This window comes from Ovis aries, chromosome 24 (genome assembly GCF_016772045.2).
Source record: "Ovis aries strain OAR_USU_Benz2616 breed Rambouillet chromosome 24, ARS-UI_Ramb_v3.0, whole genome shotgun sequence".
NCBI lineage: Eukaryota > Metazoa > Chordata > Mammalia > Artiodactyla > Bovidae > Ovis > Ovis aries.
This window is the reverse complement of record NC_056077.1, coordinates 2,126,880-2,143,237: the sequence shown is the minus strand read 5'-3', so window position 1 is coordinate 2,143,237 and position 16,358 is coordinate 2,126,880. Positions and strand designations below refer to the sequence as shown.

General features: G+C 62.9%; 1 protein-coding gene across 11 annotated transcripts in view; it reads right to left on the bottom strand.

Annotated features, from left to right (window-relative positions):
* The window catches only part of TSC2 (TSC complex subunit 2), a 30,850-nt gene that overhangs the window by 4,485 nt on the left and 10,007 nt on the right, over positions 1–16,358 (bottom strand). For 4 of the 11 annotated variants that reach the window (XM_027961487.2, XM_042240623.1, XM_042240628.2 and 1 more), the window contains exons 12-32: positions 16,011–16,148; positions 15,404–15,507; positions 14,973–15,054; positions 13,817–13,972; positions 13,249–13,365; positions 10,790–10,912; positions 10,073–10,179; positions 9,760–9,910; positions 9,026–9,148; positions 8,432–8,566; positions 7,046–7,235; positions 6,184–6,277; positions 5,878–5,980; positions 5,567–5,661; positions 4,377–4,505; positions 2,854–3,018; positions 2,558–2,710; positions 2,321–2,433; positions 1,680–1,895; positions 1,032–1,235; positions 395–463 (exon numbers count right to left, since the gene is read on the bottom strand). In XM_027961487.2, coding sequence (XP_027817288.2) covers positions 395–463; positions 1,032–1,235; positions 1,680–1,895; positions 2,321–2,433; positions 2,558–2,710; positions 2,854–3,018; positions 4,377–4,505; positions 5,567–5,661; positions 5,878–5,980; positions 6,184–6,277; positions 7,046–7,235; positions 8,432–8,566; positions 9,026–9,148; positions 9,760–9,910; positions 10,073–10,179; positions 10,790–10,912; positions 13,249–13,365; positions 13,817–13,972; positions 14,973–15,054; positions 15,404–15,507; positions 16,011–16,148 — 2,767 coding nt within the window. The remainder of the gene's footprint in view (positions 1–394; positions 464–1,031; positions 1,236–1,679; positions 1,896–2,320; positions 2,434–2,557; positions 2,711–2,853; positions 3,019–4,376; positions 4,506–5,566; positions 5,662–5,877; positions 5,981–6,183; positions 6,278–7,045; positions 7,236–8,431; positions 8,567–9,025; positions 9,149–9,759; positions 9,911–10,072; positions 10,180–10,789; positions 10,913–13,248; positions 13,366–13,816; positions 13,973–14,972; positions 15,055–15,403; positions 15,508–16,010; positions 16,149–16,358) is intronic. The other 7 variants (XM_042240621.1, XM_042240622.1, XM_060406033.1 and 4 more) reach the window with 7 other exon arrangements.

The window sequence follows — 16,358 nt, the reverse complement described above, 5'->3', positions numbered from 1 at the left end:
GGGCAGCCCGTGTGTACGGCAGACACACCCCATTTGTGGGCTCACAAGGCCCGTCAGCACCAGAGCCAGGGCAGGGCAGCTCTGTCCTCCGCTGGCCTCTGGGGTGCAGTCGCCCAGGTCACCCCCTCAAGCTGAAGACAGGGCTGAGAGGGCCTGACAGGCTTGGGAACAGAACTCAGGCACGGAGGGCACAAGGCAGTGGGGGTTCCCGCTGACAAAGCACAGGCATCCTGCACCGATGTTCTCCTGCGAGTCGGGGACGGCTCCCTGAGGCGATGAGAGGCTCAGACGGGGTCGGGGAGGGGTGACCGGAGGAGGGACGATGACACAGCATCTACGAGGCAGAGCAGCGCTCTGCAGCAAATACCGCTTTCCTTAAAGAGCGTACGAATACCTGCCCAGGAAATGCTCCTGTGCAGCTTTCCTTGGCACCTGGACTGGCACAGGGAGGAGAAAGAGGCCACTGCAAGGGAAACCGTGAGCGGCCCGTCAGCAGGAGGAAGGCCACGCACAGCCGAGCAGAGAGGAAAGGCACCGCCGGTCCTGCAAGGACCCGAGCCTGGGGAGAGAGAGGGGCGGCCAGCAGCCGGCGCGCACGCCAGCGCTCCCAGCTGCTCAGGCACACGCCGGGGACAGGAGTGCGCCTCTCCTCCTCACGAGTGGTCACCCGGCCACAGGGAAGCGGTGAGGAGGGCGGCGCAGACGGGCACAGGTGAGCTTGGCGCGTCCACACCCACACCCCAGCAGCAGGAGCGCCGGGTGCCCAAGGAGGGTGCAGAGCAAGACCCGTGTCCACCCCACGAGCAGGGCCAGCTGAGCGGGGCCTCAAGCCATCGATTCATGGCACGTCTCCAAAGGAGGTTCCCCCAGGAGCAGGCCCTGCTCTCAAGCGCCAAGTCTGCAAATTAGTGTGTCCTGCGTGCAGCCGACCTCCTCAGCACCCAAGGCTGGCAGTGCCAAGATGGCCTGGGACCCCACGCGGGCATCCGCCCTCAGACGGGGCGCACAGGCGGGCGGGGGCCAGCGCTCACCTGTGTTGGAGCGTGGGGGCGGGGATGGCTTGGCCGAGCCGGCCGCCGGCACTGACAGCGACTTGTACAGGGCTGTGTCGCGGCGTTCCTTGAAGCGCTCGGCAGCCATGAGGGCATTGGACAGCTCCTGCAGCGGCATGCTGTTGATGTCCGAGGAGAAGGGGCTGAGCGGGTTCTCCAGGCTCATCAGCCAGCTGGTGTTCCCTGCGGGGCGGGCTCAGGGCTCAGCACAGCACCCCCAGCAGCCCTGCCCTCTGCCCTCCCTGGGCAGCCCTGGCTGTGCCCTGCTCTGCTCTGACCAGAGTTCATACGACAAAGGACGACTAAGACACAGGGGGACGACCGTGTAAGGAGCCAGCGAGAAGACAGCCACGGGAGAAGAGCCCGTCCACAGCCCTGACGCTCGGCCCGCGGGCCGGGAGGCAGGAGATCCTGTGGCTACAGCCGCCCAGCTGGCAGGGCTTTGCTGTGGCAGCCTGAGCAGACCAGCCGCCGCCCGGCCCTCACGTCCACCCCTGGGGACTCAGCTCAAGGTACCCTCCCGACCGGCCGCCACCAGCTCCGGCGTGTCCAGAGCGCTGCGTCACTGTGCACGCCACACGCTGACAGCAGCCCGGGCCGGCAGAGCGTGGGCCCACCCCTGGGTACCTGTGGGCCTGCGGACCAGGATCTCCGCCCAGCCCTGGGTCAGCAGGGGCACGTAAGCGGCCAGGTTTGTCTTCTCCTTCTGCGCTGGGAGCGGGCTGCCAGCTGAGGCCTTCTCGGGCTGGCCAGCTGGAGCAGTCTGGGAGCCCAGGGATGTGGGGCTGCCAGGGAAGTGGCAGGCTGGAGCGTCCAAGGCACCCACGCGAAGGCCATGGCCCCCTGAGGAGGAGGAGAGGCGAGGGCTGGCGACCACCACCGCTTGGCCCAACAGGCCTGGCTGCTCCAGCGGGGGCCCAGGCTGCCAAACTCCAAGCTGGGGCCCAGGCAGCCTGGCCCTCCCCAGGCATGGCCCTTGGACAGTGTCGAGTTAGCCTTGGTAGACCCAGGACAGCAGGCAAGGGCACCAGAATCCCCCAGTCAGACCATGAATCATTTAAATGACAGCAGAGAAAGCCCCAGGGGTGGGCTGGACTGATGGCTCATAGCAGAAGCAGCGGCCCCTCCTCGCCCGGTGGGGAGGGCTTGCAGACAGCACGAGTTCCTCAGAGCCGGGGTCAGGTCTGAACAGACTGCACCGAGGCTCCCGGGCCTTTCTGGGCCTCGCAGAGGCCCTGTGGGGGAGGCAGGGTGGGGCGGAGGCTCACCGGACATGGAACGGACCCGGTCCCGGGCTCCGTGGTACACCTGCTGCCCAGCTTGGGACTCCAGCTTGGCGGGTGCCTCCTTTGTCTGTCTCACGTGCACGCTGGGGTCAGAGCTGAGGACAGAAGGTCCCCAGAGTGTGACTGAGGTACTTCATGGGCTCTGGTGATCTGACACTCTGACGCAGGCGTGGGCTCAGGATGGAGGCCAGGCAGACAGAGGCAGAAAGCAGTGGTCACCTCAACTCCGGGCCACCCTGGAGCTCTCCCGAGTCCAGGCCTAGCAGTGACCGGGTCCCGGTCCCCACGCTCGTCGTCACGGTGACAAGCTTGTTCCCAACCAGCCAGGTTTTGGTCCTGCCACCAGCCAAGAGGAACTCTCCTACAGGGGACCTGAAAGCACAGGAGTCGGTCAACACCTCACTGGGTGGGCGCCCTGAACGGCCAAGGCGCCCCCATATCACTCCCGAGGCCACTCAGACTGAATGCAGTCACAGAAGAGTACAGCCCTGCCCCGTCCTGGAGCCGACTCACACCTCTTGGGGACTGCCGTGAAATTGGAGAACACGTATCTGGCCATCATGTCCAGACACGTCTCTGTGAGCTCCAGGTGGAGGTTTTTCAAGTTGTCGTCGGCCTGGGCCATCGAGTTCTCATCTGCAGACCCCAAGCTGGCGCTCGTGAGAGAGGTCTGGATCCTGCTGGAAGAGGAGCCATGGCAAGGTCAGGTGCTGGCAGGGGCCTAGCTGTCTACCACAGGGGCCAAAGCTCAAGGCATGCAGGTGCGGAGAGGGCCGCGCTCAGAAAGACCCCGCAGGGCACATGGCCCATCGAACCACAGCTTGGCAAAGACTGGACACACCGCCCCGGGGGCAGGCAGACAGGGGCTCATGGAGAGACCCAGGCCAGCTCGTCGGAGCAGAGTCCTCAGAGACGGGGAGAGAGGCTGGCCCCTCACCGAAGCACAGGAGAATTAGGTGACCCCTTTGTGGCAGAACAGTGGAGTCATGCACAGACGCGGAGACCACGGGACACAGACAAAGATTGCATTCTGCCCCCAGGCCCTCCCATGGAGGACGGGCAGGGTCTGGGTCCCATGTGAGGCTCTGCATTCACCCCCACACTTGGCCGCCGAACCCTGCCCCATGACCAGGAGGAGGGGTGTGTGCAGGTCTCACTCCAATACACATTTCACGCCCCCATGGCTCAGTTTTGCTTACAAGTTATTGAAAACAGGGCTCCGCAGCCCTGACTCCCGTCCAGGTCAAACCCCACTCAGGGAAGCCAGGCTCAGGCTGGGGCCCGAGCCAGGCATCAGCGAGGGGCTGGGTCTCCGAGCTGTGGGATGCTGAGGCCTGAGGGGGCTTCCAGGTGAGAAGACGGTGTAGCCTGGCCCATGGGCATGAAGCGGTGAACCCAACCCCTCAAGAGCCCCAAGACACAGCAGGGGAAGTGACGAGGCCGCACCCTTGGGGAGGTCAGGCCTTCCGCGCCCGGCCCCTTGCAAGCTGGCCCCCGGCCCACTGCCCTACACAGAAGCCCCCGTTCCCTCTCACCTGCTACAGAAAGCAGACCTTTCCCAGAGGAAAAAGTCAAGAAGAAAGCCCACTCAAGAGAACGTAAGAGAAAAGCCAAACCCTGGAGAGTGTCCTCAGGTGACCGGCATGGGTGTGGCTTTAGTTTACAAAAGCCCCTGACCTCCAGGACAGGCCTATGGGCGCTGCCACTGGACACCAGCTGCCTCACAAAGGTCATCCCGCTTCGGGCCCCCAGGCCGGCCTCTGAGGACGCTGTGCAGCTAGCCCACGCTAGTTTGAGGCCAGGTGACAGAATGCAACCTTTCCAGCCCTCTCCACCAGGCTCCCCGCCCCAGAGCCCCGGGCACATGGCCCAAGGGCTGCCAGGCGGGCTCTCCTCCACTCTGGCCGGGGAGGGCATGGGCAGGTGACGAGGTCATGCAAGCAGCCCCATGCACCACCACCCGGGTGCTCCCGCCTGGCAGTGCCACTCACAGGCCCAGCTCCAGGGTCCGAGCCCCCCGCCCGACAGAGCCCACTACCTGCGGACCACATGTTCAGACACACTGATGCTGCGGCACCGGAAGGCATCGGCTGCAGAGCTCTCCTTGAGTTCTTTCACGGGTGGAGAGTTATTCAAGCCTTGTTTGGGGGGTCTGGCTATCCTCAAACTACCAGGTGAGGAAGGAAGGCCCAAGCCCCAGAGAGCCCAGCTCCCGGCAGGGAGGACAAGCCATTGGAGGGATGAGGAGGAAAGGTCACAGGCCACAGGGTCAGGATGGAGAGCCCGCGGGTGAGATGAACAAAAAACCATGCCAGAGGCCAGTTAGCAGGGGGAGAGACAGAAAACAAAAACGCATGAAAATACATTGCGTAAACATGACGGCAAAAAAGTAAGGTTTCACGCATGATACTAAAACAAAGAACACCAGTGCAAATTAAACGTGTGTGGACCGCACCGCACGGCAGATTCCAGGCTGTGCTGACCAGGTGTCCCGCCCCCCCGCTCGGGACCAGCTGCTGGGGCCCTGAGGGGCACAGCTCCAGAAAAGGCCAGTTCTAACCGCAGGCCCAGCCCCAGCCGCTGGGACCCTGAGAAAACAGCCTCTGACTCAGGTCACACTGACTTCTGGAAAATGCCGTATTCCCACCAGGAAGAGCCAGGAAAGCTGGACCGGAAGGAGGGGGGCGGGACGGGGGGGCAGCCGTTCAAATGGAATGCAAAACAAGAACACGAGGCCTAGCACGGCTCTTCTCAGATTTGGCAAAAGCAGCTGAGATGAAGAGCGTGTCCCTGGTTGGCAGTGGGCTGGGTGAGAGCTCGGGGGAGCAGGCCACCACGGTCTGAGGCTCGAGGCTGGGTGTGGGCTTCTCAGGAGTCAACCCTGGGCTCATTTGGTGGAGTCAGCCCCAAATCCAGATGCCCTAGAACTACCTGGCACCCCAATCTCCAGCTCGGCGAGTCTGTACTCGCCCACCATCCAGGCAGGACCAGCCAGGATCCAGCATGCAGGCTCAGCCACACTGAGGCCCCAGGGGGCATGGGCCTCTCCAGCCTTCTGGGGCCACCTGCCTCCCGAGCCCAGGGCACCTGGCACTCAGCACGGCTGCAGAGGGCTCGCCCTCAGCCACAGCCCATCTCCATTCTGTGGCCTGGGGCAGCCAGGCAGCCCCGGCCTCCTCACCATGCGGCCCCACTGGCAGGCCTGCCCCGCCCACACAGGCCCCGCACCTCTTGGGCCTCTCGTTGAGACTGGTGCTCCGCGCTCTGAAGCTGTCCTTCTCGGGAGTGTCATCAAAAGACAGGAGGACGTTGGAGCGCAGACCCTGGCAGAGAGGAGTGGAGCTGAGCCACAGGCCAGGAGGCGCCCACAGGCTTTCTCCCACTGCCCCTGCCAGGGCCACCCAGGGACCCCGTGAGCCTGGGGCAAGCCACAGGCCCGGGACATGGGCGGCCACAAGTTGTGCCCCAGAGGTGCCCACCTCCCCTCCTACTGGTCACCCTGCTCCAGCCGTGGACGGCCAACAGCCTCGCCGGCTCACCTTGGTGATGTAAGGAACAAAGTCCTTCCGGAAGGGCAGGCGGCACCTGATGAACCACATGGCTATGACGTGATGGGCCAGGCACACAATATACTGATTGAACCTGCCAAGGAGAAAAGGAGGTGCTGGCGGCCCGGGGAGGGACCCAGGGAAATGTGCCAGGATGGAGGGCGGCAGGTCAGAGGCGCCAAGACCAAGCAGGCCTTCTCTGCCCAAAGGCCTGGCCTCCGGTGAGCAGAGGCCTCCAGCTGGCCTGGGCCACACCGAGGCGGCGGCGGCCTGCAGGGACATATGGCCAGCACTTACTTGGAGGGGTTGGTATACGGCAGGGAGATGGCAAACACGCTGGCATACTGCTCTGCTGCGAAGTTCCTGTAGAGGTGAGGCAGCCTGGCCAGAGCTGCAACAAGCAGAGCCAGTGAGAGGCCTGGTGGCTGGGCAGACACGCGCACAGCCGCAGCAGGGCTGGGCACCGGTGCCCTGTGCCGTGCATCTAGAGCCAGCCTCACTGCTCTGACCCGAGAGGGCAGCCAAGGAGCGAAAGCGGGCGCCCGAACATGCCCCTGGGTCTTGGTTCCAAGGGCTGCAAACAACGGGCCCCCGGCTCCATACAGACTCACTTTATGTCCTGTGAGCTACAAATGCTTTCCGCCTTTACGAAACGTTGTAAACAAACAGAACATGCAGTCGTGGCTGGTCCCAGGTGGCCTTTTACAGAAGCAAAGCCCTGCCTGCTCCTGCTGTGCACATGGCCAAGGCCTGCTAAGGGCCAGATACCCGGGGACACTGGGAAGGCAGGGGCGAGCCCGGCACCCCCAGCTCCTGGACACCCCAGCCTGAGAGGTGAGAGGCTCTCTGAGCTGTGGCTGTGCTGAGGGGATAAAGGGAAGGCTGAGAGCCGGGCAAGCACAGGGCCCAGGGCCAGCCAACGGGCAGCTTCTGGCCACTGACCCTGAGGGGCGAGGAGGGAAAGCCCTCAAGCATGGGGGGTGGAGGGTGCAAAGGCCCTGAGGCAGCAGAGGGGCCCATGGGGCACAGCACACCTACCTGCAGCAAGGGGAGGTGAGAGTTGGGAAAGGTTATTTCAGGCAAGGCGCAGCCCCAGACTCGAGAGCCCACCCTGCTGACACCCATCCCGGCACACACGGGCGCAGCCACAGACACATACTGGACAGGAACTCGAGGAGCGGGATGGCCATGCTGGCCGTGGCCGAGATGTGTGTGAGCTTCACGACCAGGACAGGCAGCGCCTTGAGGATGACGTCAGGCATCTCCACGCTGCATACGGCCAGGGCCACCACACACTGGCTGGCACAGCGGTAGATGAGGCCTTGCTCCAGGCAGTACACCATCTCCCGCTGTGGACGGCACGATGACTCGCACCAGGCCCATCACAGGCTGGCCCGCGCCCCTGCCCCGTCCAGAGAGCCCCTCTGGGTAGCCAGGGCCCAGTCTCTCCGCCTCCACCCTAGAGGGGAAAGCCAAGGGCCTATCCCAGGTCTCAGGGCCCCCAAGCGGCAGCACCACCAGCAGCTAAGCCCCCCAAGCCCAGTGGACAGCGAGGCCTCTCTGACACCTCCCCATGTACCCCCAGCCCAATCCAGAGCCAGGACACGCTGGGCTCAACTCCCTGGGCTCTCGAATCCCCAGCTGTCTGCCACGGCGAGGTGGCTGGGCCCACATCCACCCTGGGCCAAGTTCCCAGGAGACAAGTGCCGGCTCAGGCCACAGCCTCAGGGCAAACCATCTGGGCCCTGAGTGCTTCTGACATCCCACAGCCAGCTCCCCGACCCCCAGCAACACTCTGGGCCTCATGGGTCCTTGGGGAACCTTCAGCCCAGTATGGCCAGCTACCCCAGGAGTGCAGCCATGAAAACCAGGCCAGGCCACACAGGAGGAGCTGAGGCTCACGATCCCCAGGAGTGCGAGTGGGCAGTGAGCCCCCGGCAGCGCTGACCGGGAGCGTGGGCTCAGGGCCCACACGGTCCTTGTCCAGTGCCGCGCCTCGCTTTGCCCTGATCATCCAAGCACTTCTGCTCCCTGTTCAATAAGAGCAGGGTGACAAAGACAAGTGTCAGGAGCTTGAAGAATGAGGTACTGGCTCCTTGCAGGCCTTGTACCCAGCAGTGTGGACCTGAGGAGACAAGCTTTACCATGCGTGCTTGTTGCTCCTGATGACAGATATGGAAACAGAGAGAAGCAGGGGCCCTCAGCCTGGCCACCCTGCCTCTCCACACACGCCCAGGTCAGTAAAGAGGCTGAGCACCTACCCTAAAGCTGGAGCAAGGGCAAACCAAGCAATGCTCCTTAAAAAGAAAACGGGGCTGCATTGGGAGAGCACATTCAAGTACTGCATAAGCCCACACCCGGAGAGAACTCGGGAGCACCAGCGAGTCCAAACGTCCGTGGTTCTAGGCTGGGTCAGCCCTTGCCTGCGGTGGCCCCAGAGGGAAACAAAATCAGCTGCCCTCGCCCTGGCCCAGCACCAGGTTATAAGGAAGACACTGGGCCACTCTGACTGAGGCCAGCGTCCTGTCCCTCTCCCACCTGGTACCTGTCTAGTTTTGTCCAAGTAGTTATGATAAGAGATCAGGGCTGTCAGCACGGGAACCACAGCAAGATGCAGGTCGGTTCTGGAGAAGCCTTCTGGGGTGCCTCGGAGCCGCTCCAGGGTCTTGGGACCTGAAAGCTAACAGCCATGGCCCAGATGTGAAGCTCTGTTGACAGAGAGATCAGGCCAGGTGGCCAGGGACCCAGGCAGGCCCCTGAGAATGGAGGCCCAGCGGGAGGATGGGCCAAAGGCCTGGGACCCTCCTACTGCCCTTTCTAACCAGCAGTCTGCTTTCTCAGAGCAGGAGGAGGACACCTGCGGACCTGCTAGGGAGACAGGAAACGGGATGCCTGTAACACGGAGCTCCTTGGAGGAGCAGGGAGGAGTCAGGACCCCATCCGGGCCTGCGAGCTCAGCCCTTCACTGAGGCCCCTGATCCCCCACCGGCGAGCAGGGACAGGACGATGGGGTCCTGGAGGCCCCTGCTGCGCTCCAGCCAGGGACGAGTCTCTGAGGCAAACTTGTTTGTGCTGTATGTGGCCCCGCCCACCTCCCAGGCTCCGTGGACCAGGGGGAGGGCCAGAGTGGAAGGCGCACCATGGAGCAGAGGGCGGCGGACAGCTGGTCGACGCTGCACGGGGAGGTGAAGATGAGGACCTTATAGCGCAGCGACTCGGGCAGCTTGCTGAGCACCAGCTTCAGCACCTTCCAGTCGGTCTCCTGCAGCAACAGGAGACGGGTCTCAGGGCTGGGAGCTCCGTCTGGGCAGCAGCAGGGCTCGGACCTGCTCTCCTGCATGACCTGGCCCTGTGTCCCTGCAGCTCGCACTTGGAGGGTCAGTCCTGGACCGTGGGCACTGCCTCCCGACGCCAGGTGGGCGGGAGGCCCGGCTACACCTCCAGTGCAGGCAACTTACCCACCCCACCGCCAGGCCTGGCTCCCTCCTGCTGCTGGAATCTCCCACCTTCCAAGACTGCCCTCACCCACCCCCTCACACCTCACAACATAAAATGCCCCCAGCCCCACTGGCTAGTCAGAGCCTCCCTGGAGGCAAGCCCCACCCTACAATCCAGCTGTTTGTCCACACCTTTCACTCTTGTACCACAACCACTTCCCAGAGGCAGAAGGTCTCCTGGGCTCCACACCCAGCTTCCAGGGACGCACTGCCCACGGCAGGCACTCAGCACTGCGCTATGGAACCACTGAGGGCCCTCAGACTTGAGCACCCGCCACGGGCACCCGCCATGGGCACCACGGGGAAGAACTGAGTGCCTGGGGAGAACCCAGAAAGCTCGGTCTGACCCAGTGTCGCTGGGAGCCCAGCCTCTCACCTGCTTCAGACACTGCAGCAGAACACGGAAGAGCAGGGAGTAGGGCAGGGAGCCGAGGCGCGCGGCAGGGCCCGCGGGTGCGGGGCCAGGGGGCCCGGCAGGCGGGGACAGCGGCCCCCCGGCCTTCTTCTCGGAGCTCCTCTCTGTCTCCCTATGGGAACGAGCGGGAGATGCGCTGAGGCCAGAGCTCCCTCTCCAGCAGGCGAAGGATGGACGCAGGCCCCAAGCCGCAACCAGGGCTGCCCGCCAAGCCCTCTGGAGCCATCCCCTGCCCCAGAGCCAGCCGCCACCCCGCCCCGGGCCCTGGACGTACAGGTAGTCACAGACGCAGTAGGGGCTGAACCTCACGAGCCCGTCTTTGCTGGGCAGGCCCAGGCGGTGCAGTGAGTCGGCCCGCAGCTGCAGCAGGAAGTCAAAGGCCTGCGGAGAGCGGGCAGCACGGTCCAACAGAGCAGGACACGGCCCCCCAGCCACGCAGACTCTCGGCAGGGGAGGCCACCCCAACAGCAAAGCCGCCCCAGTGCCACAGCACCCGCGGCCTCCCCACAGGGCCGGTGGTCCCGAGAGCTGGGCAACACCTGCCTCTCACCCGGGGCAGTGGGCAGGGAACGGGCGCCTGGCATCTGGCCAGGCAGCAGCGTATGGCCCGGGGCACTGACAGCAGACCTCTGCTCAGGACACCCTCGCCCCCCAAACACAGAGGGCCGTCTCCTCAGGCGGATGCTCCACGAGGGACAGGGCTCCCATCCCAGCGACCTCTGCTCACCCTGCCGCCAGCTCCCCAGGCAGAAGCTCGAGCCAGGGTGCCCCGCCCTGCCCTCCAGCACCAGGCTCTGGGGCACCAGGGCCCCCTGGAAGTCAGGGCAACTCCCGCTCTCCGCCCCCATCTCAGAACCCCACGTGACTGAGAGGCGCACAGACCACAGGCCAGGGAAGCAGCAGCCTCAGCTGGCGCGAGGGGGGGTCTGCTGCAGACCCCCAGGGCCCGCCACCCCTCCAGCCAGTGGGCGCTGGGTACCCCGGCACACACCTGCAGACGGATGCTGCTGGCAATGGGCAGGGTGTAGCTGTGCTTGTAGTGGAGCTGAATGTGGCTGACCAGCGTCTCATACACACGTGTGGCATGGCTGGCGGGCAGGGCATACAGCTTGGTCTGCAGAGAGAGTGCCGGTCACAGCGAGGGCAGGCGGCTGAGATGCAGCCAGGCAGCCAGCACCGTGGTGTCCGGGGGAGCAGCCCGGCAGGCACCGAGATAACTGGCCACACCCACCACCCTTTAAAACGGAAAAACCCTGCGAGCCACCAACGCCACTCAGGGGCTTCCTTCCACAGGTACTGCCCCTCATGCCCCCCCTTGGTGAAGGTGAAACATCAGAGACAAGTCACGTGTCTGTGTTGTCAAGGGAATCAGATAAGAAACCAGGGAAACTGCCCAACGGCACAGCCACGTGCGGCAGGACCCACGGGCACTGACAGCACCTTCTCAACACCACGAGGTGAAGCAGGAGGACCTGGGGGTGGGGGTCACCCTGCATGGCAGGACGCGTGTGTGCCCCGTGCGGCCCATGAAGGGGGCTGTCCCCTCGTGGTGGGGCGGTCGTCCCCACCCCCTCCACAAGGTCAAGGAAACCTCCCTAAGAGGCGAGACCTGAGGGGGTGGGCAGGCAGATGGCGCTCAGGGCTGCCAGCAGCCTGGTTTGGGGGAAGGGGTCAGGGGTTACGGGGGCGGGGGGCTGCTGTCCCCTCTGTGGTACTCTAAGTCTTGGAGGAGACTTAAAACATATATCACTGTACAGACACACACACACATACACACACACACACAGACACACACAGAGACACACACACGCACGCACATACACACACTTGACAGCCCCAGGTCTCCAGGCTGGATTTCCAAGTGAGAGCAAGACCATCTCTCCCTCCTTCCCTGCAGTAGGGTTCTGGTCCATTCAGACCACAGGGCTCCCCATGACCCCTCAAGTCAGGACACAGGGAGCATAAGGCTCCTGCCAACAAGATGCTCAGGAGGTGCTGTTCAGTATTTGTATCAAATACATTTTGAACTTCCAGGCCAGGTAATAAAACTCCACCAGGGGTAAACTTTACGGGAACTGTCCTACCATCAATGTTTTACAAAGTAGTTGATGAACCAACTGACTCAAACATTTCATTTTACACAATACAGATCCTGGCAGGTGACCTTAAGTAGCACCGCGGTGCCTTGCCCATCAGCGATGGAGGGTGGTGGCCAGCAGAGGCGCCTATCACTGCCCTGCTGGGACGTGAAGGGCCAGCCACAGCACCAGCAACCCCAGGGACGCCTGAAGCACACGAGGACAGCCACCACCTGGAGAGCGGGCGCGACACGGCAAGAGCCGGGGGCAGAGGACATGCACAAGTGGGCTACTGGACAAAGGGCCCATACCCAGAGGGTGTGAAGACCCCGACAGCTCAAGAAAGACCACCCAGCTTAACAATGGGCAAAGGGCCTAAACAGACGCTTCCCCAAAGAAGACACACACACGACCAACCAGCATGTGGAAAGATGCTCAACGTCATTATTCACTAGGAAAACGCACGACAAAACCACAATGAGACTTCACTTCCTACCCATGAGAACGGTGACAATCAAAAACAAACAGAAAATCAGGAGTGAGCGTGAGGGTGTGGCAAAGATGGAGCCCTCACCCACTGCTGCTCGGAATGCAAATGAGAGTGGCCCCTAAAGCAAGCAGCCTGGCAGCTTCTCTGATGACTGACTGCCCAGTTACTGGCTGCCTCAGCAAGTCCACTCCTGGGCAGATACCCAGGAGAAATGAAACACGGGTCCACACAAAAACTCGTATGAGTGTTCACTGCAGCCAAAAGTGGAAATGACCCGAGTGACCACCAACTGATGAACGGATACCCACACAATGACCGTTACTCAGCAGGACAAAAGACAAAGCACTAACACACGCCCTGACATGGGAGAAACGTGAAAGGCGTCACGCTCCATGGAACACGCCGACAGAACAGGCCACACGCTGTGTGACTCCTGCCTATGCAACGCCCAGGGTGAGCGAATTCAGAGAGAAAGCAAGCATGTCAGTGACTGCTAAGGGCTGGGGTGCTGCGGGGAGAATGAGGAGGGACCGCTAACGGGTGTGGAGCTGTTTTGGGGTGAATGTCTGTAACAACAGGGCACAACTCTATGAACGTAACAAAAGCCACTGAACCACACACTCTAATGGATGAGCTGTGTGGTACACGCATTACCTCTCGGTAAAGCTGCTTTAAAGAAAGCCACACAACTGGGGGGCCAGACAGATGGCAGCCCTCCCCGCCTCCCTGGCCGCGGGGACAGCTAAGGCAGTTCTGCACTGACGCAGGGCCTCGTCCACCCGCCGTGATGACTCTGACCTGGCCCCACGGCACCGAGGAGGCAGGACCACCCCTGGGAGCGTGCAGGTCCCCAGGGAGCAGCACCCTCGGGGCAGAGCCCACCTGAAGGATGACCAGGAGCCCCAGGACTGCAGTCTTCACATCCTCCAAGGAGGCTGAGTGCGCGGCCACATCCCTCTCCTCCAGCTCAGGGGGCGGAGAGAGGGAGCGGGCGATCACCTGCAGAGAGAAGGCCTCCGCTAAACCCCAGCTCTGGGCTCACTCATGCAGCAACCGCCACCTCCCAAGTTCTCTACCAGCGACTACTTTCTCCTCTATTTCTCAGAAGGAAAGGCGCCATCCACCCCGCCAAGGCACAGATCAGAACCTGTAATGCATTTTAAAACTAAAACAAAAGGGTGCTGGTTGTACAGAAGAGCAATAGACCCAAGCCTTCCACAGCCAGCCCTTTCTAAAGCCACAGAGACACGTTCCAGGACCCCAGGCAGCAGGGCAGCAGCAGGCCCGGCCAGGCCTCCCAACCCCGGGAGGGAACTGTTCTCAGGGAGACTCAGGCAGTCACTCTGCAGAGAACAGACGCAGGTCTGGGGAACGCCGCTGCCTGCCGGGCTCCGCCACTGAGAGGGGTCCCAGTGGCCGCCTGGGCCCCCCAGGTTTGCGCGGCTCTCACTTTCTCAATGATGTCCAGTAGGCTGTTGAAGTGGTGGGTGTGGCAGCCTTCAGCCAGATCTACCAGCAGCTGAGTGGCCAGCTTCCGGACCTGGTGGTCTCTATCCTCAGGGATGTGGGAGAGCTGCGAGATGACCACTGAGTTGATAAGCTCTTCCTGCAGCAAGCACAGGAGCAACCAGGTGAGCCTCTGGCCGTGGCCGAGACACATCAACACGTCATTCCAAACTCGGGACGACCCACGGCAGCAGTGTGCAAGAGCCAAAGGGCCTCTACCAGGGCGCTCAGCACAGCCCCTCAGCTCAGGACAATGCCAGGTACACAGTGGCCCAGCGTGGGCAGAGCCCGCAGGTGCAGGCTCAGACGTGAACACGGCAGGGACGGCCCCTCCGCTCCCTCAGTGTCACAATTCAAAGGACCCCAAGCAGAGGGCCCTCTGAGTGTGCACTGATATCACGGACCCACTGTCATGGGGCCGTAGGAGGCGCTTTCACAGAGGCAGGTACAAGGCACTACAGGAGCGGAGAACAAGACAAGACAACCCCAACACGAGGGACTTCCTGAAAGAGGCAGTGCTGAGCCAGACTCTGCAGAGTGAACTCCAGCAGACGGAGATGCAGAGAAAGGGGAGGCTGAGAGGCCAGGCGGGGCCGACAGGTCCCAGGAGCAGCAGGCGCTGCAGCGAGGCCGCCGTGAGGAAGGTGCTGGAAGAGGGGACACACCCGGCGCCTGAGCACCTCTCTGGAAGGCAGCCCGGTGGGCGGGGCTATGGCTGTTCTGGAAAGAAGGGCAGGTTCTGGCCTCAAACCTAGAGAAGGATAGACCGGAAAGGGAAACAGCACGGCAGAGAGGCAGGCAGGGCCTGGCAGCCGGTGACCCACCCAGAGTCCGGAGGGTGAGCGTGATCACAAAATGAAAAGAAAACGTCCCCACACAAGTCTGTTTTCCTGAAGGCAGAGGCTGTGCCCTCCTGGCCTCTCAGCCACAGGCCTGGTGGGAGGGAGGGAGGGAGGGGTCAACGAGGAAGCAAAGCCTGCCGCTTAGGGGCCCCAGCAAGGGCCACAGGCTGCTTCTGAGGCCAGCGGTGCCCTGCACGGCCCTCGGAGGTCACCCTGCCCCCGCCGCCCCAGGGCCCCCACGGCAGCCCAGACACGCACCTCATAGAACTGCCTGTTGATGAGCAGCACGAAGGACAGCACGTCTAGCACCTTGATGCGCACAGCGCTACGCGACTCGCTCCTGGGGGCGGGGCACACTGCTGGGACTGCGCGGCCGCGCCAGCCTGAAGTCCGAGGATTTCCCTCTGGGCACCCCACACCCACCCGCCTCGGTGGCAGGCAAGACTGAGGCCAGATTCTTGCCACATGGACCCAGCACAGCAACATGCAGACCCAGAACGGGTGAAAGGCGGAGCACCTGGCCCTCAGAGACGGCCTCTTTCCAGACAACCACCCAACGGGAGAAGCAAACACAGCAGCCTCAGGGGACTGTCTGTCTTACTGGAAGACAAAGCCTCTCCCACGCAGTGAGAACCGTCACATTAAAGAACCAGAGAGGAAGGCGCTAACTGCCCTGGTCGCGCGCCCACCTGAAGAACCTCTCCATCAGCAGCTGCAGGTTGTGGATCCAGCCGTCCTTCGCTGGATGGATGGACTGAGCCCTGTAGGTTATTAAGTTTAAGACGGACGACTCCTGTCAAGAGAAGACAGACCTGGGGTTAAGGAGCCACTTGGCCCTTCCTGAGATTTTCTCATAAACCCAGCCCCACGCTGCTGGCCCAGGAGAATGGCCACTCCAAGACACAGGGAGGGAGCCGATTCGATAGAGGATCCGCTGGCCTCGGTGAGGACTCACTGAAAACCCACGTGAAAGCCTTGCATCAGGCTAGCCTCTCTGTGCCAGGACGGCCTGCGGCTCGGGGAGCAGACACGCCGAGTGCGGAAACGCCAGGCGTCTCCCTCCGCCCTGGTGAGCGGAGATGGAGTCGGGCTGTGTGGAGCGCCCAGGCCCGCACACCTCCAGCCTGCTGGTGCCTGCAGACATCAGCGCTGGGGCACAAACCCTGGGGGAACAGGAGCCTGCCTGGGCCTTTACTTCAAACTCACGGAGAACCTCCCCCAGACCCACACAGCACCCCTGCCAACCACCTGACCTAAACCCCGGCCCCACCGTGGTGAGGAGAGAAGTGGTCTTACAGGCCTCTGGTCCGCACACCTCTCCACGAGCTCAAAGTATCTCTCCTGCGAGCCATGAAACTCGTTCTGGTCGCACAGCTCCTCCACTGTGCTCAGCAGGTCGTGCACGATGGCGCTCAGCTCTGGACTGTCCAGGCTCTGCAACACGAGGACGCCAGCACTCAGGAAGGAGCCCAGCTCCCTGCCAAGACTCGGCATTGCAGTCCTCAGCTCAAGGCAGCTGGGTCCAGACTCCAACCCTCCAGGCGGGCAGGGGGCATGACTGCCCCATGCTGGGTGTGCCAGGCCCTGTGCCGCTCCTGCCCAATGGGAACAGCAGGTGCCATGGAGCGCTGGCGCTGGCTGCAC